Here is a 22600-nt window from a genome sequence, read left to right as displayed (position 1 = left end):
AGTGTTTCACACCAGGCCAGATTTGATCTTACATTGACAGTTTCTTGGTTTTAGACTCAAAGAAACTTCTTTTGGATTCAAATTAAATCAGCAGTAGCCAAATGACTGGATTTCCATAGACACCAGTACCACTGACCTCAGCAGTTTGGTCCCATAAGACCTTACCACAAATTTCATAATTTTCCATAGTCACCATAGGTCCTTCACTTGACTGGCTCAATAAAATAAACGAGTTTGAAGTGACATTTTACAGTTTCAATGGGTGACATGTTGTTGAATGTGCAATAACGTGAAAGTTTCCCAAAATGCATCTTTATCTAAGGCCAAGAACCTTCATTATAGTAAGACATCTGAACACAGAAGCTAAAACAGATAACATAAAAAACTTGCCACAAGAGAAAATCTTCAGTGGGTTTCTGAGTCATCTTCCTGAGCTACAGTTAGTGTTTGTGAATGTTCTAGCGCTTAATATTAAGCCTTTGAAGGTAGCTATTATTAGGATATACAGATCCTTATTTATTATAGTTTTAGGTTTAATCATGCTTAATAATATGCACCACCACTTAAAAACATACAGTTAATGAGGCTGAGGTTAAAACTCTCATAGACTGCAGTACAACAATATTCCGAGGCCCACGAGGGTGGGCCCTGAACAATATTTTCACTGTCGTCATACGCGTTAGCCAATAGCAGGGTGACCCCTGGTAATGGGGTACCTCATTATTTCTAATTGCACTGAGATTCTGTGTTAAATGTTGTGGCAGTGACTGCACTTCAGCTAAACTTCTTGCAATTGCTCTTGAGTTGAAATTATCATGGAAGAGACATAGCGATATCTGTACACAGTTAATGTGTGTTACATATTTGTTAGGGAAAATGAGGGTTTGTGATAGTGATAAGCTATTGCTCAACGGATACTATGCCTTTTTCCACATCCACCTTGGGTATGCCAGTTTCTTGTAGAGGAATCCCCCTGGAGCACGAAAGTTCTCATTTGCCAAAAGAAGGCAGTCAGATGCATCTGTGGAATAGAAATAATGAGCCTTCACTTACATCTACATCGATACTCCACAAGCCAACATACAGTGCATGGTGAAGGGTACCCTGTACCACTACTAGTCATTTCCTTTCCTGTTCCACTCACAAACAGAGAGAGGGAGAAACAACCATCTATATACCTGCAAATGACCCCTTATTTCTCGTATATCATCTTCATGATCCTTTTGTGCAATGTATGTTGGTGGCAGTTGAATCGTTTGGCTGCAGCTTCAAGTGCCGCTTCTCTAAATTTTCTCAGTAATGTTTCTCGAAAAGAATGTCACCTTCCCTCCAGGGATTCCCATTTGAGGTCCCGAATCATCTACATAACACTTATGTGTTGTTCAATCCCACCAGAAAGAAATTTAGCAGCCCACCTCTGAAATGCTTTGATGTCTTCCTTCAATTCGACCTGCTACAGATCCCAAAAACTCGAGCAGTACTCAAGAATACGTTGTACCAGCGTCCTATATGCGGTCTCCTTTCCTAAAATTCTCCCAATAGACCAAAGTTGACTACTTGCCTTCTCTACCACAGTTGTCACACGCTCGTTCCATTTCATATTGCTTTGCCACGTTACATCCAGATATTTAAACAACTTGACTGTGTCAACCAGGACACTAGTAACACTGTATTCAAACAATACAATATTCCAAAAATCTGAAAATATTAGTGGTTGCATGCTCCTTTATACTAAAGGTCAACACAGATCAACACCACAGTCACTAGACTTAACAAAACTCAATATAATTACAAACATAAGGAGGTAAAACTATTTCACATATTGCCAATATAGGCACACAATGTACCGCTGAGTATGTTTGAAAACACCACACAGAACAGCTTAGAGTAAAAGCATTTTATACAACAGAAGAACTCAAAATGTGTCTTAAAGATGATATATAAGTATAATATAGATTGAATTTGGATATGTGAATATGCTAAACGTATTATATGCGGTATGCTGGACGATTTTGTATCTTGACAGCAAAATTATCTGAAAAATCTTTCGTAAAATATATGTTATTTTATATGTAATTGTGTATGTACACAAAAGACGACATCGGTTGCATTTTTAATTCTTAAGATGGATAGTAAACAAACAAATAACAATAGTTGATAAGTTTCAGCTGAAAGTATTGAGTACGTCTTCTGTTGCCACACAGCTCGACAGTCGACATGAATTCCCAATAGAAACAAATATATCAAAGAACTCAATTGTTCCTGGATGCTCTAGAGAAACAGTCCTCTCTAAATGTTCTGGTCTTATTGCTTTTGAAGTTATTTTTCATGTGTCAGTATAAAACTCCCAAGTATCTTGTTTTATCTACATCTAAGAATATTCGAAAGTGACTTAAATTGCAGACGTTCTTATATGGGACTACCGACGTAAGTACTTATCTAACTAAATGTACAGAATAGTTGAAATAATTTCCCAATTCTACATTCTGTGGTTGGAGCCATGTTGCCCTCAATAGAGAAATTTATTTTGGTAATGTTGACTACAGTTGACTTGCTTTTGTTCCACCAATAGAGAAGGCCGGTAGATTTGAGTTTGAGATGTAAATGTTGTATGTGTTGTTTTTGATATTTGTGATGTTTTGAATATTGTCGTAAGTTGTCAGAAACTGATGTTTATTTGTGCTGTACACGGTGCCGTCTATAGAACTGTATAAAATGACTCAAGAAGATCCAACTTTAGAACGTCATTTCAGAGGCCATCGCGGTGGAGTTACCGCGCTGTCATTTAATCCTAATAGTAAACAGATTGTTTCGAGTAGTCTCGATTCATATTTAATGCTATGGAGTTTTTCAGACGGTGTGAGAGCTTTCAGGTATGTAAATACATTCCAAATGCTTATAACAATTTTTGAAACTGTTATGTAGATTTGTGCACTAACTGTTTAATTTATATATTCAGGTTTATTGCCCACAAAAATGCAGTGACAGACGTCAAATTTTCTCCCACGGCGCGTTTGATGGCATCTGTCTCCCGTGATAGGACAGTACGTTTGTGGGTCCCGTCCCTGCAGGGAGAAACAGCTGCTATTCAAGCACATTCAGGTGTAGTGCGTTCTGTCGATTTCTCACCTGAGGGAGGAAAATTTCTTACAGCTTCTGATGATAAAAGTGCTAAACTATGGGCAGTTCCGAGGAGAAAGTTTATTACAAGCTTCACTGGCCATACACACTGGGTGCGCTGCGCAAGATTTTCTCCGGATGGAAAAACTATAGCTACGTGCTCTGATGATAAGACGGCGAGGTTGTTTGATATTGACAGCGGACAGAATATTAAGGTGTTTCCTGAGTTGGGTGGTAAGGCGTATCCAGTTTTTTTTCTTTTCATTTATTTAACAGTCAAGTGTAATATTTCTTATTTCTGTATGATCAGTCTGACCACATAACTTGTATAGCGCAGTCATCGTGTTCTAACTTTCATAGAGTGGCACTGTGCTTTAAATATTAAATATGTGTTGACTAGAGATAATTGTAACACATTAGTGCACTCTTCAGTCTCGTTTATTATGTTCCTGCGTGCTTTTTTATCAGGGTGGCAGATCGGCCAAATATTTTGTCACCCGATATGTTTTACATTTTTTAAAAATTGTTTTGATAACAGAATTTTCGCATATTGAGGTAAAGATTGAATCATCATCATCTTTGTTGCAATTTCCTCTGTTGTGAGTATGTTGATTATTAGAAAGTTAAACTGAGTCTTATCGTTCATAAAAGTGCAGTTAAATGTCTGTTGGACAGTAGTAGTATCCTGATATCTCGTAGCTGTTAGGGTAATCTGGAACACTTCTTTCTACAAACATCATCAATCCACATTTCAGTTTTTGTGGATTTGAGTTCATAAATATCAGCAACTTATTTACAATACTAGTAACTCCATGTGCAAAGCTTTAACCCCACATAACAACGTTGTTGTTAGATTTGTAACATCTGACTTGTACTACAATCCTAGAGATGAAAATTTGTTTTTGTTGCTTTTTGAATTTTTTACGGGATGCCAAAATAATGAATTACACCTGCTTTGTCATGTGTTTTCTTACTTCTTGAGGTGCTGTGAACTTTTGACATGACATCTGGCTAAGTTGTGAACACACAAGATTAGATTTTGGTCCATTTGAAGACTACTGCATAAGTCACTGAAATACATTGCACGTAAGTGGGAGCATTAACTCATGTGAAAACCTAACAACGTGTCATCGGTGGTTCCTTGAATCCTTTATGTGCTGTGAGCTATTCCATATAGGCAAATTAAAAAACAACACTGTTAAAAATTCTCAGGTTTTGACAAGAATTTTTACTATATCAACAGTGTTGTAATATTCTTGGGAAAGTTCATCTGCAAAAATGGTCACACACTATGGGCACCTTTTTTTTTTGAGCTTCCTGTGTTTGCATTTGGTCTTCTCTGCATTCGTGCACACCAATCTTGCTGTGTGTCCTCTACATCTCAGTCTTGATTCCAGCAAATAGAAACCTTTCTGTACAAGGTAGTTTATTGGGTAGCTTGCCTGTTCAATGATATGCCGCCGCCCCCCCCCCCCCCCCCCCCCAGCACAAGGCTAACTTTTTCCAGTTTGAACAGGTTTCTTGGTATTTATAGTAAGCTATTAATGAGCTCTTGTTCATGGCTCCTTTTCCCCATGAGATGAACATTTCTTATAAAATGATGTAGTGGTAAACATTATAGAGCATCATTAGACAAATAACAATAACAACAATAAAGGAAATTAAATAGAGGTCCTGTCCTGTTTCGATAACTATAACTTAACTGAAAACACGTAGGAATAAACGATTTCCTAACATTGACAGTGTGTATTGCACCTCTTAATAAACAAGAAAATAAGGGTTTATTAGATTTACTCTGTCAGCTATTGTGTACACCACTGACAGACATTATTACCAAAAATACACCTATACTCGGAACAATTGATTCTTCATACTATTCTTGAAGAAAAATGTTCGCCGAGATCACTAGTAATTCTTTTTATTACTATGACTGGTTTCAGCAGATCTACGCTGTTACAATCACATGGCGCCATTGTTGTCAAGCGATTAGTGTATGATGGGACATCAGCAGTTATTTTATTTGCGACACGCTGATGTTCCCTGCCATGTTTTATTTGGTGCAATATGACTATGTGACTTTCAGTATATTAACAAGCATGTACATCTAATAATGTTAAAAGATCCAGTGATGACAGCATAGATCTGTTGAAACCGATCATAGTACTAAAAAGAATTGCTAGCAATCTTTACAAACTTTATTCTTCAAGAATAATATAACTTTAAGATTGCCACCAAACTGAAGCAGTGTCAAACGTATATTGATTCTTCACTGAATTTTGAACTTCTATAAATTCTCTGGAGCTGTTTTATGTAGTTCTTGAAAGTCTTGAGAAATTAACTACTGTGTGACCTTTTGTAAAAAAAAATGACAAAAATTTGGGGTGATATTTTGATAATCTTTAATTGAATGAGTGCAAAACTACAAGTACAGCATTAAAAGCATTTGTGGAATTGCATATCTACATACTGTATTTCAGTAAAAGAGGCACTTTCACGTACTTGACAGTGCTGATCTTTTCACTCATGGCAATGTAAGCTGTGCTTTTATGTTCCTGCCTAACAACAACATCTAGACTTTCAACATTATTGAAAGAAACAGCAGAGTAATAGTGACAATAAGAGTGTAACTATTATTGTTACTCATTTCATTCACATCAGTTTAAACTGTGCTCTTAGGTTCGTATCTAACCACTCTTTGAAATCTTGACATATTTGAAAAAAGCCAAGTATTTTTGATAAGCAAATGCACTTATACTATATATTTACTCAAAAGTGCACTTAAGATGCAACCTACACATAATATAAATTTTAAATTCCTATGAGAGAGAGAAAATATCAGCTAATGTAATTTATAACATGAAAGAAATGAGAAACGACATCCTCATTGGCTGTCAACATCTGTCTCAAGATTGCCCATTAACATTTCCTGTGATGCGCCACACTGTTAGCAACATCTGCATCAACGCACAAGTCGCCGAAGTGGTGTCAATATAAAAGAGTTGCATCAGGTGATCAGGTCTACCTGCTGGGAGGCCCTCGCCACACTATGTTTCATTTCACTAACATCTGCATGTCACGTAAAAACTATTGACACCAAAAGTGCACTTCAACAAAACCAGTTGCCATTGAATGACCGATAAATATTTGTTATTTAATATAATTGTGGATGCAATAGCATTTTTAATTAGTCACATTACTGCTAATTTTACTATGTTAAATTCAATATGAATAATCACAAATAATTTGCAGCAGCTTAACAAAAGTTAAGCGTTAATGGAGTCTACAGATTCAGTTTCTAATAACATTATCTTTGTTAATGTCTTCCTTGATTTGTTCCATGTCCTTTGAAGGTTCTCAGTTATGATGTATTTTGAATGTGCTGTGTGATGAATGAGTGTATGAATGAACTCAAGCCAATATCAGGACACATTTCACAGCCCTAAGATTTTAAATACTTTTGTTACATATACTACTAACTACCTTTGTACCTATCATAAAATCCAGCTTATACCCTTTACAGTAGTCTGATATGGCAGGTGAATCACATTTTTCATGTGGGTAGTGTGGTGTCACCGCCAGACACCACACCTGCTAGGTGGTAGCTTTAAATCGGCCGCGGTCCATTAGTACATGTCGGACCCGCGTGTCGCCACTGTCAGTGATCGCAGACCGAGCGCCACCACACGGCAGGTCTTGAGAGACGTACTAGCACTCGCCCCAGTTGTACGGACGACTTTGCTAGCGACTACACTGACGAAGCCTTTCTCTCATTTGCCGAGAGATAGTTAGAATAGCCTTCAGCTAAGTCCATGGCTACGACCTAGCAAGGCGCCATTAACCATTTCTAGAGAGAGTCTCACTTGTATCATCAAGAATGCTGTATACAAATGATGGATTGGCTAATCTGCCGACACAACAGGTAGATACCTGGATTGGAATAACAAAATGATTGACATGGAATGGGTTTTGGAGGGCCTCGTGACGTCTCACAAGCTGTGCATCCTCAACATGATTACTCACACACGTTTCTCTACTGCTACTGGGTCATTCCCAACCATTGACCTCTCTTTCTGTTCTCCCGCCCTCGCCAACTGTGTTCAGTGGGAAGTCATTGACAACCTTCATTCCAGTGACCACTTCCCAGTCTGCCTTCATCTACTCAGGGCTAACTGGATGCGTTTCAGCCAGCTGGCTGTATTTGAACACTGCGACAGCGTCCAAGGATGGGTTGACCGCATCACACGAGTGATCCATCGTGCCTCTGACTTCTCCATCCCACAGTCGTCACGTTATCTTACGAGGCGACCAGTACCTTGGTGGATAGATGAGTGCTGTTCCGTGATCCAGGAATGGCATGCGGCTTTTGGACATTTTAAATGTCGATGGACAACAGACAACTTTAGGGTCTTTCGAGTCATGAGGGCCAAGGCTCGACGCATCATTAGGAAGTGTAAGAAAAGGTCATGGAAAGTGTTCCTGGACTCCATCAATTGTTCCACTTCTTCTATAAAAGTATGGGAAGCCATCTGGAGGATTTCCGGTAAACGCAGCTGTTTACCGATAGCAGCAGTCCTGAAAGAAGCGGTGCCTCCAAACAACACCCAGAGACATTGCTCAGACGCTGGCCGAACTTTTTCTCAAAATACTGCCAATGTAGGCCGTGATCTGGCGTTTTGTCGCTATTGTGTGACTGTAGAGAGGGAAAAGTTGGACTTCAGGTCGAACAGTTCTGAGGCCTACAACTCTCATTTCTCCATGAGGGAGCTTGAATTGGCACTTATAACCCTCCTACCTCTCCAGCTAGTTAGGCTTTTCTATATGACCATGTACCTTAAAGTCCCTAATCTGTGGGGAAAAGGCATCTACTCCAAAGAATATGGCAAAACCAAGAGAAGTAGATGAAATTATAACTGAATTACCACTGGTTAGTATTTCAGCAATGACGATTAAAAACAAATTTCAGTCAGATTTATATATTCTTAATTATGTAAAGTAGGTTTTTAATTTACATTAGTTAGTGGAAAATTTGGAAGAAAAGTTTTCAAAGTATGTCATTAATGAAATAACCAACGGTCGCCTGTTTCTCACCAGAAGAAGACTAATTAAATTGAAACTGAACTTTATACTCGTAAGCAATCTTACATAAGTTATTGGCATCATGACGTAGGAACAGTACCTAACGCACATCTTCAAATACTTTACACCACACATCACAGTAGTCAGATTATAATCAATTAGCAAACACATACAACATATAATATTAATTTTCAAAGATCAATTAAAGTAAGATTGTTTACTGGCTGTGAACAGAAACATTTTGGTACATTACTCACCATAATACTGACTGTCGTAATTGTAGCAAACGGAAAGATTATTTGAATTTACCCATTGGTAAGGACTGTCATTTACATAGCAGTTACTTTGATATTTCTTTGTAATAAAAGTTATAAGTTATGCCACAAGCTATAAATTAGAATTATGCTTTGACAATGAAATTCAGTGTCCAAGTTACGTAAAGTTTTACTACCAATTTTTTATTACGAAATTTACTCTATTTTTAGCAAATGAATTAATACTGGCTTTTGCATCATTCTATTTCTGACATTTATACTAAAACCAAAGATTTAATTACTATGTAATTGTGCAAAAGTTGGAAAAATTATGTTTCGACAATCTAATAAATTAATGTTCATTTTCAGTTCATTTTCTGATTATCTCGGTTCATACAAAGGGATAAGATCGATACTACTTGGACAATGACTTACAAAAATTATTTGTGTGAGAATATGCATGAAAACAATGTTATTCAAGCAATAAAATTCCAACTACGCTGTTCAGTCTATTACACTTCTAGTTATAAAAGTCTAGATCTTACTTCACTTCATAATGCCATTGGTCTGTTGAGTGGCTTAATTTAGCGGTAAATAGGGCACATGTTGATCTTCTTGCCATACCATAGCCAATAACAAGGGCCCATAGTACTCTTGATGTTATGTGAATTACTCTTGCTGCATTTGTACTGTGCCCAATAAATGCCATAGCTTGCCCATATTAAACATCCACCAAAACAACCAATTCAGTTTTCACTGCTCCGCACTTTTGCATAGCCACACCAGCGAATACACACAACCAACGACACCAATCGTCTCCTCGTGACTCCCAACTGCTACTTTTTTGGTGTGCTCGCACACCCAGCAATAATGCATTTACAATTTATTACACTCTTTGACAATAGCTTTTCCCTGACTAGACCGGTGTGTCTACTTACAAAATGTTAACATTCCATGCCTATTCTCCTTATTAAATAACAAATAGCATTTGTAACTTCACAACGTATTTACAAGAATAATATTCAGCACAACTAATAAAGCAAACTTCGCAAAACATGTAGAAAATGTATGATCATCCACCAAGTTGTGGTGTTACACACAGACTGAGATTCGTGACACTGCACCCGGTCACGACAAAATCTGGTACTGCATGCTTTGGCATTTGCCAGTGACATCATCAAAGGAAATCCTCCTTGAATGTTTTACTCTAATATGGCAGACAGACAACTTCCCCAATTAATGAAGGGAGGCAATTCTGATCCCTCTCCTCAAACCAGTAGTTATCGGAGTATTGCCTTAACAAGCTGTGTAGGAAAGTCCCTGGAGCGAATGGTTAACCATTCTCTAGTCTGGTTGTTAGAGACCAGGCAACTCCTTAGCCGCTCTCAGTGTGGATTCCAAACCCTTAGCCGCTCTCAGTGTGGATTCCAAAGATTTTGGTCCACTATCGACAATCTGACCATCCTAGAGGCAGATATTCAGCAGGGTTTCCTCTGTAAGCATCATATTCTTCGATATAAGTAAGGCATACAATACTACTTGGAAACACTGTATTCTCGCACAACTGCATCAATGGGCCTTTCATGGCCACCTCCACATTATCATATGGTCTTTCCTGTCTCAACTGTTTTTTAGGACCCAAGTTGGTGGCACGCTGTCTGATCAATTTGAGCAGGAGAATGGTGTTCCTCAGGCCATTGTTTTAAGTGTTACTCTCTTTGCCATAGCCATCAACAGTATCACAGCTACGGTGAGGAGTCCTGTACAGTGCTTCTTATATGTAGACGATTCTGCTGCTTTCTGTTCCTCCTCCATTGTTGCAACAGCAAGCAATCATATGCAACTTACAGTGCGGCAGTTAGAGGAGTGGGTTGCAAAGATGGGTTTTCGGTTTTCTGCAGATAAGTGTGTGTGTGTGTTCATTTTAATTGTTCTCATCGTCTTTTTAATTTGCCTGCCTTGAATATGGGGGACACCATCCTACATTTTAGAGACACAGTGCGGTTTCTGGGCTTCATTTTTGACTCCTGATTGTCGTGGTTACCACACCTGTGAGACCTGAATGTCAGAACCCTAAAGGCACGGAACATCTTCAAGTGCCTTAGCCACAGTGTTGGGGAACGGTCAGGGCGCATCTCCTTCAGTTTTATCGGGCTTTTGTGCGTTCGCAGCTGGACTGTGGTTGCACAGTGTATGGGTCAGCAAGGCCCTCTTACTTGCGTATCGTTGTCTCTCTCCATCATGAGGGGATTCAGCTGGCCACAGGTGCTTATTGGATCAGTCCCTTACCTAGTATCTGTGCTGAGGCGGGGGAACTGCCACTTACCATCTGGCGCCAGCTCCTCATGGTTCATCAGGCATGTAAGGTCCTTGCAGCTCCAACTTCACCTGCACACCATACTGTTGTTTTTCCACATTTGGAACGCCTTTTTTCCATCTGTCCACGAGCCACAATGCCATTTGAGATCTGCGTGCAGTGTGTGCTGGACTCACTCGGTGTGGAGCCAGTACAACCCAAAACCCAGGGTTTTAACTGCCTGCGACCCTGGTTACTGGAGAGGCCCAGAGTGATTTTAGACTTAGTGCAGTACAGGAGAGATAATACTCCTGCTTCCGTTTTTAAAGTGATATTCTCTGATATTTTATCTAAGTACCATGACCACGTAGCTGTTTTTATGGATGGGTCTAAGAAAGGGGGGGACACTGTTGGTTGCTCTGTTTTCCAGGATCGTGTCCTCAAGGTCAGATTGCCTCCAGAATTTACCATCTTCATCGCAGAATTATATGCGATCTTGCAAGCACTGAGCAGATGAGATGGTCTCCTGGTGTTAGATTTCTTGTTTGCTCTGATTCTCTGAGTGCCCTTTACTCCCTCCAGCATTTGTACCCAGCAGATACAGCAACCCAGAATATCCAGGATGCCCTCCTACAACTACAACGACTGGGGAAGGAGGTGTCTTTCTGCTGGGTACCAGGGCACTTTGGAATTGCGAGGAATGAAAGGGCGGATCGAACAGCCAAGGAGGCGTGTTGTGATCCTTTGGTATATCGGTGTGCTGTCCCGCTACATGCTATCACCTCACTGAGGTTCAAAGTCATGTGTCAATGGCAAGGCAAGTGTCTGGCAGTGACCAATAACAAGCTCCGTGTCATCAAGCCCACAACTCGGCTGTGGAGTACTTCCTTCCAGCCACGGTGGTGGAACGAGATCCTTCTTACTTGTCTTCACTTAGGCCACAGCCCTGTACACATGGATTCTTACTCCAGCAAGAGGACCCTCCAATGTGTGTTGCTTGTGGCGTGCAGATCACGGTGCACCATGTTTTATTGGACTGCATTTTATTTGCGAACAGGCGGATCTGCAGTCTATTTTATGTAATGATCAAACGGATGTGGTAAGGGTTTTAAAGTTTTGTAAATTGTCCAACATTTTAACAAGATTTTAGGAAGATGTTTTTAATGTGTTGAAGGGTGGCTGGCTCATCCTAGATTTTTTTAAGTGGTCAGCCAGTCACAGTTCCCTGTGCTTTTCTTTTAGTTCTTCTGTGTTATGTTTTCTCTGTGTTTTAATTTCTTGATTAGCTCTCTTCCCTCCTAATACGTTTTAATGCATGTGAGAGTGCATGTGATACAGAGTGACTGTGTGGTCATTTCGAGTGCATGCATGTACAACACTTCTAGTTAATCTCCACATTAATTTGTTTTGTTATAAGTGTAATTCTCACTCTACTCATTTTTGAATCTATTCTAAAAAGGAATGTCTCTACTGTTTATAATAAGAAAGACTAGGCCTATCCACTATATTCAACCTAATTAGTATTATCAATATATCCTTCTCATATTGGCGAAGTGTAAGCCATGCCTCGTGAAGTCCAATTTTCTGATTCTCAAAACAGGTATCAAAAATCTGTGCCAAGTGTGCTGCCATCAGTTTAATATTCAACTGTGCAGTAACATACTTCACAGAATTATTTATACAACACCAGTCATTGTGTGAGAATGACTTGACAAAATACACATTAGTACAGCGAGTCCAAGTAATTACCAATATTATATGTTCTGTCCCATCCCAAATTGTTACACACACTACAAACTTTCAATAATATATCTTTTTAGATTCCTAACCTGGAGCTCCTATATGTTATCCCATTTTATGACACTATGAATTAAGCTTGAAGTGGCTATTGACTTGGAGCTTTGTTTGTGTTAACTCCTCCCCAAGACCACTAACTAGCAGCAGTATTTTCATATTTGCAACAGTTCTCTTGGTCTCATGGTTATTGCCAAAGTATACTGCTTATCTTATGCCATACCTCGTCACCTAGATAGTTTCTTTGTTTTATTATTAATTGTCACCATGGCACTGTGACTTATTCCTCTCTCACTTTTCACTGTGTCTAGACCGAGTCTTCATTATTCTACACATACAAGCATATGTAAAAATTACTTTTAGCACAGTTCTCTTGCTTGTTTTCAGTAATTGCACCTGATGATGGGCGTTTGTTAAGCCCAAAACCAATCATGACTTAAAAAATAAAAGCCTTGCAACTGAAGTGGTGGTTTTCATGTCTGCTGCAATGCTCAGTTGTGGATGTCCCCCCAACAGGATTGTCTGCTCCATTTTGTTCTATAGTCACTTCTGTGCTCATAATGGCATTATCCCAAATAAACTGAATATGCTGTTGTGAAACCTTTTTTTTTTTTTTTAATGAAGATAATGTAAAAAATGTGTTTATAATGTACAATCGCTATATAAGTACTAAATAAAATGGCGCATTTTAAGAAACATACAGTTAGGATTTCAGAAAGAGCTGTCTGCTGACAAGACTATTAAGCAGAACGCAGTAAGATTTACACTGAGTAGAGGCCACTCAAGATAAAATATCTGGGCTTAGAACCAGTTGTGCTCAAGGCATACACAATGCTTTCATGTTAGTCTTGATGCATACTGTTGTCATTTTGGAATATCTGAACTGCATCCACTCCAACAGAAGATCGGTATACCATGACATAAATCTGTTGTAAACTGTAATACGATCACCTCCAGCAGTTTGTACAATAGGCAGTATGTAAAATGTTCCTAAACCCTTGTGAATTAATTGCCACATTTCAAATAGAGCATCTCCTAAAAGTGCAACTATCTGCAACATTAAGAAATAATCAAACAATGGAAACTCCAGATAGGAATATATCAACAATGTAGGAGAAGATACTGCTACTTACTGTAAAGAAGACATGTCAAGTTGCAGACAGAGATGATTAATAGACACTCGCACAAGAGTTTCCTTTAATCATACCTTTCTGCAACTTTATGTGTCTTCTTTACGGTAGGTAGCAGTCTACCTTTTCCTAAACTGTTGACATTAAGAGATAAATTGTCTGTGTTCTTACAATTTATGCAATGTCACACAGTTATCACATCCCAGATACATGGGTGTTGCTCAGGATTGGGCAACACAATTCGTATTAAAGGATTCAGCTGGTTGACTGTTGTAAGAGAGAGACTTTGATGTACAGTCAGAGGATTTGGAAGTTGTCTTGAGTAATAAAACCCATCAAAAGAATTACATTACTTCGAAGTTTTTTCTACCACTTTCAGTTACGCAAGCTAACAGCTTTGACTGAGATATCTTCAGTCTTAAAACATAGATAGTGATTGTCTATCACCATCCCATTTGCTCTCTGTGAAATCTACTATAGCTTCCCATGACAAAGTAAAACAGCAGAATGTTCTAAGTTCTCGTTAACATTGACTGAAACCAGCAACTCTGCCTAATCACCAGCTGTTGACTCTCAACTGTTTCCTACTGCAACTGCAGCTGACTCGGGATGTCCTGCCTTCTAGTTTTGCCCCATTTTCCCTGTAGACCCCCTCTTGCTGTAGCAGTGACATAAGGTCTTGTCGTGACTGTCATTGAGTTGATGCTACCCCTTCCACTCTTGGCAACACCCCGAGCTGTATGGTGGAATTGAGATGTTCTTGTTAAAACAGGCTATTAATGTGGGAAGGCTGACTCTCAGGTCTTTCATTGGCAAGTGATGACTTTCTGGAGACACCACCACGTGTCGTATCTCTTTTGCTTCCCACACTTCGTCTCGCCAAATTGCTGACTTCAGCTTTAACTGTGTTTTGTTATTGATATTCACTCCAGTCTTCTAGGCATATATGCATTTTACTGCATCTGCTGTCAAAATCCCCACGGTCCAAACAATGCTAGTGACATAGGATTTTTCGGTTTTAGAATATGTCTGTATCTTTATCAGACAGGAGACTTCTCAGCCACGTGGTGCCTGGATACTTTTCCAGTGTGAATACATGATGCCCTGTGACTTCTTTTGCCTTTCCCTAAAGTCTATTTCTCTTTTCAGTTATTTATTAGATACGGCTTTTACCCGTAGACAAGATACAGTGATGAACAATTTCTCCGTAACACTGAATGCTCATTATCTGCTGACTGCGTAGTTTCCTTGCTGTGCTGCCTGAGACTGAGCAATTTTCATGATGATGTTTATAGACTACAGAGATGTTCATAATTCATAGCTCATTCATTTTACATTGTTGTAACAGCCATGTTACACATTTTCTTGGAGATAACTTTGTGTTTACAAATCAATAGGTAATCCAGGATCTCTCTCTCTCTCTCTCTCTCTCTCTCTCTCTCTCTCTCTCTCTCTCTCTCTCTCTTCTCTATCAGCAGCTGTGAGGTTTGTTGGCAGCAGCTCCCCATTCTTCTCACTTGCCCACCTTCCATTTCAACTTGTAGTGTGAAGAACAATTCATATCTTCCATTATTTGTATAATGTACTCTAGTCTGCATCTTCCTGTGAATTTCTACCCTCTACTGTTCCCACAGTTATTTCTTTCAATAGACCATCATGTTGGAGTATAAGACCTGTCAACTGAGCCCTTCGTCTTTTTAATTGTTTCATGAAGCATGTTTTTTCTCTTACTCTAATGAAAACTTCATTTGTGATCATTTCTCTCCAGCTAATTTTTATCATTCTTCTGTACCACCATGTTTCGAATGCCCCCTCACACCTATCCTGCAAGCTTCGCCGCTGTATGTTGCAATGCACCACACATAGCTCTTCAACATTTGTTTCCTCATGTCATTGTTTATATTCTTTGTAGTGATCTTGGCCTGGGCAGTTCTGCGTACTATCTCCGTGTAGCTTCTTCCATTGCTCATGATTTTACTTTACAGGTGATTAAACTTGTTCACTTCCTCAGTTGTTTCAATGTTTCATTTTTTGACATTACCACTCTCTTGCTTTCTTTGTTTCTACTGTAGACTACAACTTTTGTTCTGTGTGTGTTTATTGTCTTATGAAATTCCTTTTCCATTATTCTATCCTTTGTGTTCAGAATTTTTTGCAGATCTCCTTCACTTTCTGCAATTAATACTATATCATTGGCAAAACACTGTCAAATGCTTTCTCAAGATCTGCATATGCTATGAATGTGCGGATGGATATGTGTGTGTGTGCGCGAGTGTATACCTGTCCTTTTTTCCCCCTAAGGTAAGTCTTTCCGCTCCCGGGATTGGAATGACTCCTTACCCTCTCCCTTAAAACCCACATCCTTTCGTCTTTCCCTCTCCCTTAAAACCCACATCCTTTCGTCTTTCCCTCTCCTTCCCTCTTTCCTGACGAAGCAGCCGTTGGTTGCGAAAGCTAGAGTTTTGTGTGTATGTTTGTGTGTCTATCGACCTGCCAGTGCTTTTGTTTGGTAAGTCTCATCATCTTTGTTTTTAGATATATTTTTCCTACGTGGAATGTTTCCCTCTATTATAACCCATAGTTCTAGCGTATCTAATAAGCCACCCCCTTGTTGTGTTGCGGAACCTTACAACAGTAGCTCACACTCTGGTTTAATGGCCCCACCTTCTTGTCTCTCCAAGCTAAGAATGTCTTCCAGATTCTTTGCATCTAATATTGATGGAAAACTCACAGACAGTTGAACTGGTTCCCCATTTTCTCCTTGAAAGTGATTTTTATTCTTAGGTATAATGTTTTAAACTACTTTTGGGACAGGGCAGGGTGATTGGGCTTGGTTCGTTTCACACTGCATGCTGAGTCTGGAGGAATCCTCAACGCTGCCTGCTTTTCTAACTGCCTTGGTCATCCCTCTTTCACTTGGTATTAATTGCTTATAGATGTGATAGTGTCCCCCCCTCCTCCCCTCCTCTGCAAGCACCCTGTTTACAGATTTAGGGGTAGCACTCCAGTGAATAGTACCAGCTTTTCATCTCTTTAACACTTTGAATATAACATATCAGGGGAGACAAAATTGGTAGATGTAAAGGCAGCAGTTTCAGACATACCCCAAGGAAGTATGATGGGGTGGTTACTCTTTACATTATACAGGGTGAGCACAGTCTTGCCCTGATTATAACAATTTATTACAGAATAACCATTTGACATAACAATTTACTTTTGATGTCATTACATAGATTAGTGTTACTAGTTTTTTTTTAAGACCACTATTGTACCCCATTCTTTTTAACTCCCTACACACACTCATTGTGGCAGCTGGTAGCAGTTTGAAACTCAGAGCGATTCCTTCCACTGATTTCGTGTGATTCTTTACAGCCACCCCCTGTAAAGCTTGACAGTCCCTGAAGTGAAGTCTACCGGGTCTTGGTTTAGCTGTTGTTGTTCCTTCATGTGTGTGCTACAAATAAGAACACCAGGAAACACACGGTCTTAAAACAGTATTGTTTATTAGGTCACGGAGTGACAAGAAGGCTGTATTGGATGTAGTTACAAGCAGCGCATACTCACTTAACAACTGAGAGCACCTAGCCGTGTGTATGGTCTTAAAAAGATGCTGTCTCTGTTTGGTGTCCTGTGCATGGCAGAACATTTGACAGCAGTCGGTGACTGGGTTGCCCCCGGTGTCCACCTCGAGTAGCTGTGGCTGCACTTGCCATAATGGTCCAACTCACATCCACTGTCATTGGTGAGTTTAGTATCCAGTGGGTTACTGCATTCCTCCTCCCTTGGGGAAGGAGAATGACCATATCAACGGCTGCAACCAAAGGTGCGAGAAGTTCCTGATTCGCTCGAACTTAAATTGGGGGTAGCAAAGCAAAAGCTGAAATACTTAACTCTGTTTTCAAATTTCCTTTACAAAGGAAAACCCAGGAGAATTGCCCCAATTTAATCCTTCTACCCCTGAGAAGATGATTGAAATGTTAGTGCCAATGGAGTTGAGAAACAATTAAAATTAATCAAAGCTCCACGGCTTGATGGAAAGGGATATGAAATGGAATGATCACATAGCCTCTGTTATGGCTAAAGCAGGTGGTAGACCTTGGTTTATTGGTAGAACACTGGGGAAGTGCAATAAGTCAACAGAGGAGTTTGCTTACAAATTACTTGTGCGACCATTTCTAGAATATTGCTCGTGTGTGTGGAACCCGTAGCAATATGACTAGAAAGGTATATTGAATGTATACAGGGAATGGAAGCGAGAATGGTCACGTTTGTTTGGCGCATTGGAGAGTGTAACAGTGATACTGAAAAAACTGAACTGGCAGACTCTTGAGGATAGGCTGAGAAAGCCTACTTACAAAGTTTCAAGAGCTGGTTTTAAATTAAGACTCTAAGAGTATACTACAACCCCCTACATCTCGTACACTTAGGTACTGTGAGGAAAAGATTAGAATAATTACAGTACACACTGAGGCTTTCAAACAATCATTCTTCCTGCACTCCATACATGAATGGAACAGGAAAAAACACTAATAACTGATACAATATGATGTACCCTCTGCCATGCTTTTACTGCTGGTTTGCCGAGTAAGGATGTAGATGTAGCTTTAGAACCCGCATGTACAGAAAAGAGTGATTGGTGTGAGAGCATCCCCACCGTCCACAGATACTGGGGATACTGCTGGGTAGGACTTGCGATGGGGGCTGGATCCACCTGGATGTCGGAGTCCACGACGAGGGACATCGCTAGGACTCTGATGACAGTGGAATGATAAAGAGAGGCTTTGGCAGCGAAGACAAAGCTTCTGTCCCCGCTGACAGAGGTGCCAGCTCAGAGCTGTGTGAGGTACCAGGACTGGCTGCATGAAGCAAACCTGTCATTAGTGTTAACGAAGTCCTTATCACCGGGATAGACGAGCACAGCCAGGTGTGCTCAACCCTGGGAGGGGCCAGGGCTGGTGAAGACAAAGATGTCATGCCCACAGCCAGAGCAGGGGGTCCAGCACCCATCATGGGACACAAATGGTTCTTGTTGTGTGCTACGAATCAGTCTTCAGTGTGATGGTGCCAGCTGTGGATGATAGCTGGAATCCAGTGATGGCACTGAGTGAAAAAACAGGGCTCAGACTGGTGTGCCATCTGTGATTGTTGACGGAACTGTTGGTGCTGAAGGACACCTGCACAGCAACGAGGGAGTAAGCAGTGTCCGTGTCCACAGCTGCCGGCCATGCGGGAACTCAGCGAGACTCTTGGCCCCAGTTGACATTTTTCTATAAGAGCTTAGAAATAATGAGAGAACCTTCTCGGCCAGGAATTCGTCGATGTATTTGCACATCAGCATCTTAAATGTTTGGACAAGGCATTCTGCCTTACCATTCAACTGCATATGGAATGGAGATGCTTTGATGTTTTTGTGTTCAAAAGTCCTTGAAAGATCGCACTACAAATTGAGGACCATTGTCAGAAACCATAGAAGCAAGCCTTCGATGGAGAATATCTGTGACAGTTTTGTCTACTGTCACAGATGGACAATGAATGACATAAGAATGGCGCAGTGCATAATCATTCTGAAGAAGATGCAATACACGGCCTGATGGACAATCAGGCCACTCATGTTGTATCATTCGTATGGCCTTCCATAGTACTGGATCTGCCACCTAACCAGAGATAGTATGGGAACTGGTGATGGAGAAGTCATCCACTGTGCGAATTACCTCCATATCTAGTTGAAAACAAAGTAGTTCTTCCTGGCTGAATGAGGAGTTACGGCTTACGGGAACAAGAACAAGACATCTGTGTTTGCATGTTGTGACGTGGGACAAAAATGGATCTCATAATTGTACTAGACAAGAATGGAGTCCAATGCTAAAGACAATTAGCAGGTTTGTCCGGTAAGGACACCAATGGGCTAAATAGGAAAACGTAAGGCTTTTGGTCAGTAATTAATGAAATTTTGCACCACACAAGAACACGTGAAAGTTTTTTAGGGCATAGATATTGGCAAGGGCTTTTTTTCCATCTGAGAATAATGTTGCTGAGCCAAGTTGAATGTTTTCAATGCAAAGGCTATTCGGAGCCATCTGAATGGTGATGGGTCAGGACAACATCCACACTGTACTTGGAGGTGTCCATGGCTAAAACCAAATTCTCACCCTGTTGGAATGTTGCAAGACACATTGCAGAGTGAAGACTATCCTTAAGCTGTGCAATACATGTCACAAGCTGCAGACCAAACCATAAGAGCACATTTCAGAGCAACATATGCCAGGGGTGTGTGATAGCAGCCGCTGTGGGAATGAACTTGTGATAGTATGACACCGTGCTTGAGGAAAGCTGTAATGTCAGCAGTGAGTTGTTCTGCTATGAAATTTCATGACCCAAGTAACCACTGCAAGGTTGCAAAAAGTGAGACTTGGGAAGATTACATTTGAGGCCGTCATCTTAAAAAACAGTAAACAAAGAACGGAGGTTACATAAGTGATCCTCCATGGCACCACTTGTTTAGCAGTATCATCAAGATGGTTAATAGATGTTCTAAAAAGGTTGAAAGATAGCAGGCGCGCTAATGAGCCCAGACACAAGCCATTGGTATTGATAGAGGCCAAAAGGCATGTCGACCACAGACAACTATTTTGATACCTTGGCCAACAGAATCTAGAGGTAGGCTTCTGATAAGTCAATTTTCGAAAGACTTGACGCACAGTCAAATTTGTGAGCAGTTCTCCCGCGCCTGGTAGGGGTTATGTGTCTACAACCGACTGTGTGGTAATAATGACCTTGAAGTCGCCACAGAGCCCATGTTAAGCGGCAGCTTCTTTACGATCACTAAGAGTGTAGTCAGTTCACTTGAAAAAAATCATTTTAATCACTCCCAGTGACGTTAATGCGACCCAGCTTCGTCACGACTGTCGCATAAAGGTATTGGCACTGGCTGCACAAAAAAAAAAGTGAGAGTGGGTGGAGTCTTTGAGGATAATGTGTGCTGTGAAATTGTTTGCACAACCAAACTCTGGGGCAAACAGATCCGAAACTCGGAACACAACGAAAATAATTCATGATAAGGCACTTTGTCTCACACCAGATGCACTACATCCAGATTGAAAAACCAAAAGCAACAAAGGCATCTAACCCAAATAAATTTTCAGTATTCACAGCAGTAATCACCAAGTACATAACAGATGAACAACTGAATTGTAAACTGTATCAGCCATTAATTGGCTAAGAATAGGAATCTGCGGTTTGCTATACCTTACGAACCAAAGCTTGATGTGTGCCAACAGTGGCCAACTGAACCTGGCTTCTGATGATAGGCGATAGTCAAAAGAAAGTGACGCTGGTTCCTACAAAAGAGTTAACTGGCGCAGTAAATGACACATATGAGAGGGTGTCCACAATGAGAAAAGAGTTTTATGGAATACTGTGTCAGCCACTCGGAACTCCTCAAAATGTTGGTAAAGTTGCTTCTTGTAATTGTCCCAATCCAGCTTCCACAGATTCATCTTGGATGGTGGGGAGGGGCGCAGCAATTGAACAACTGGTGGTGGAGCCTGACTCATTGTAGCCAACAGCTATTCCAACATGGCCATATTCATCTGTTGTTGTTGCAGAAGTGACTGGAGTGGAGCCTCTATGGAAGAGCCAAATGGCAGATGAATGACAGGATCTGAAACATGGAAAAATACCACCCTCATCATCACTTGTGTTCTAACTAGAAACACCAGGCTCTTTTAAGAGTATGGTTTATTAGGTCACAGAGTGACATCAAGAATAATTTGTTGGAGGTTGTTAAAAGCAACAAATACATTTGACAACTGAATATCTGGAGGCCCATGTACGGTGGTGTCACTAGAGTCACGATCCGCACACTCCGTGGAACAGGTAGCTGCACTTGGTGCCAGTGTTGCTCCTGGTGGCCACCTCGGGTCGCCGTGGCCACACTGTTTGATTGTCGCCGTGCACTGTGCTTGCTGTAGTGGCTCAACTCTCATCCGCTGTGGGCGGTAAGTGTAGTAACCAACAGGTTACTACAGTTTTCACTTCACAATCACATCATCAACAGTCAGCTTGAGTAGCCTTGGAAGTGTTGAAATGTCACTGTTGGATTTGTTACTCTGGTGACATCCAGTGACTAGCCTACATTCGAAGTGAAATCACTGAGCTCTCATGAGTGACACATTCTGCTATTACTGCTTCTCTGTTGACAGCACAATAATCCCCACGTCCTTTTATAATGACAGCTCTGCCTCTCAAGGCATGTAGTGGATAGTTACCTCAGGGAGTCGGGATACTTTTGATCATATAGTGTATTTATGTAGCTATTTGCTGACCATTTATGGATTTGTAATTGACTACTTTTTCTGTTTGAGACTTCCTCTGTGCCATACAAGGAGTTGTTAAGTAGAAATAACTTTAATTTATGTTTTAAAACCCTTCTCTATCTATCAGATACTTCATAATCAAGGGCAGATTTTATAGCTACACACTTTTTCCGTGCAAACATTTCTTCTCTAGAGGCAAGTGCAGATAGTTTTTCCCTATAGTATTGAAACTCTCTAACTACAAAGGATTGCTGGCAACAAATTTTGTCAGTGAATAAGTGTACTGTGATGCTGTTGTTAATATTCCCAATTGCTCAAACAGATACCAGCCAGGTGTTTGTCCCCCCTGCGGGTTCGGGGGTTAGAATAGGCCCGCGGTATTCCTGCCTGTCGTAAGAGGCGACTAAAAGGAGTCTCAACTGTTTCGGCCTTTAATGTGATGGTCCCCATTGGGGTTTGACCTCCATTTTTCCAAATTCAACAGAAGTACGAGCCTTTTGGGGAAGGACACCTTACGTGGTGCACCATGAGTCCTCTGTGCCCTAAGACCTTGGCACTCTTGATCGCCTTGGCGTCTTCACTGCACCCTCCATCCCTCATTTTGGGCTTACACAG

The 22600-nt window shown here is 40.5% G+C and overlaps 1 protein-coding gene across 2 annotated transcripts in view; it reads left to right on the top strand.

Annotated features, from left to right (window-relative positions):
* Window positions 1-2568: 2568 nt before the first annotated feature.
* LOC126162576 (POC1 centriolar protein homolog A-like) overlaps window positions 2569-22600 on the top strand; it is a 131887-nt gene continuing 111855 nt past the window's right edge. Inside the window, exons 1-3 of one of the 2 annotated variants that reach the window (XM_049919169.1) lie at window positions 2579-2609; window positions 2705-2873; window positions 2960-3354. In XM_049919169.1, the coding sequence (XP_049775126.1) occupies window positions 2716-2873; window positions 2960-3354 (553 nt within the window). In that variant the 5' untranslated portion in view covers window positions 2579-2609; window positions 2705-2715. Of the gene's footprint in view, window positions 2874-2959; window positions 3355-22600 lie in introns of both variants that reach the window. The other variant, XM_049919168.1, reaches the window with a different exon arrangement.

The sequence above is a fragment of the Schistocerca cancellata genome, chromosome 2, assembly GCF_023864275.1.
Source record: "Schistocerca cancellata isolate TAMUIC-IGC-003103 chromosome 2, iqSchCanc2.1, whole genome shotgun sequence".
NCBI lineage: Eukaryota > Metazoa > Arthropoda > Insecta > Orthoptera > Acrididae > Schistocerca > Schistocerca cancellata.
This window is presented reverse-complemented; position numbering and strand designations above follow the sequence as displayed.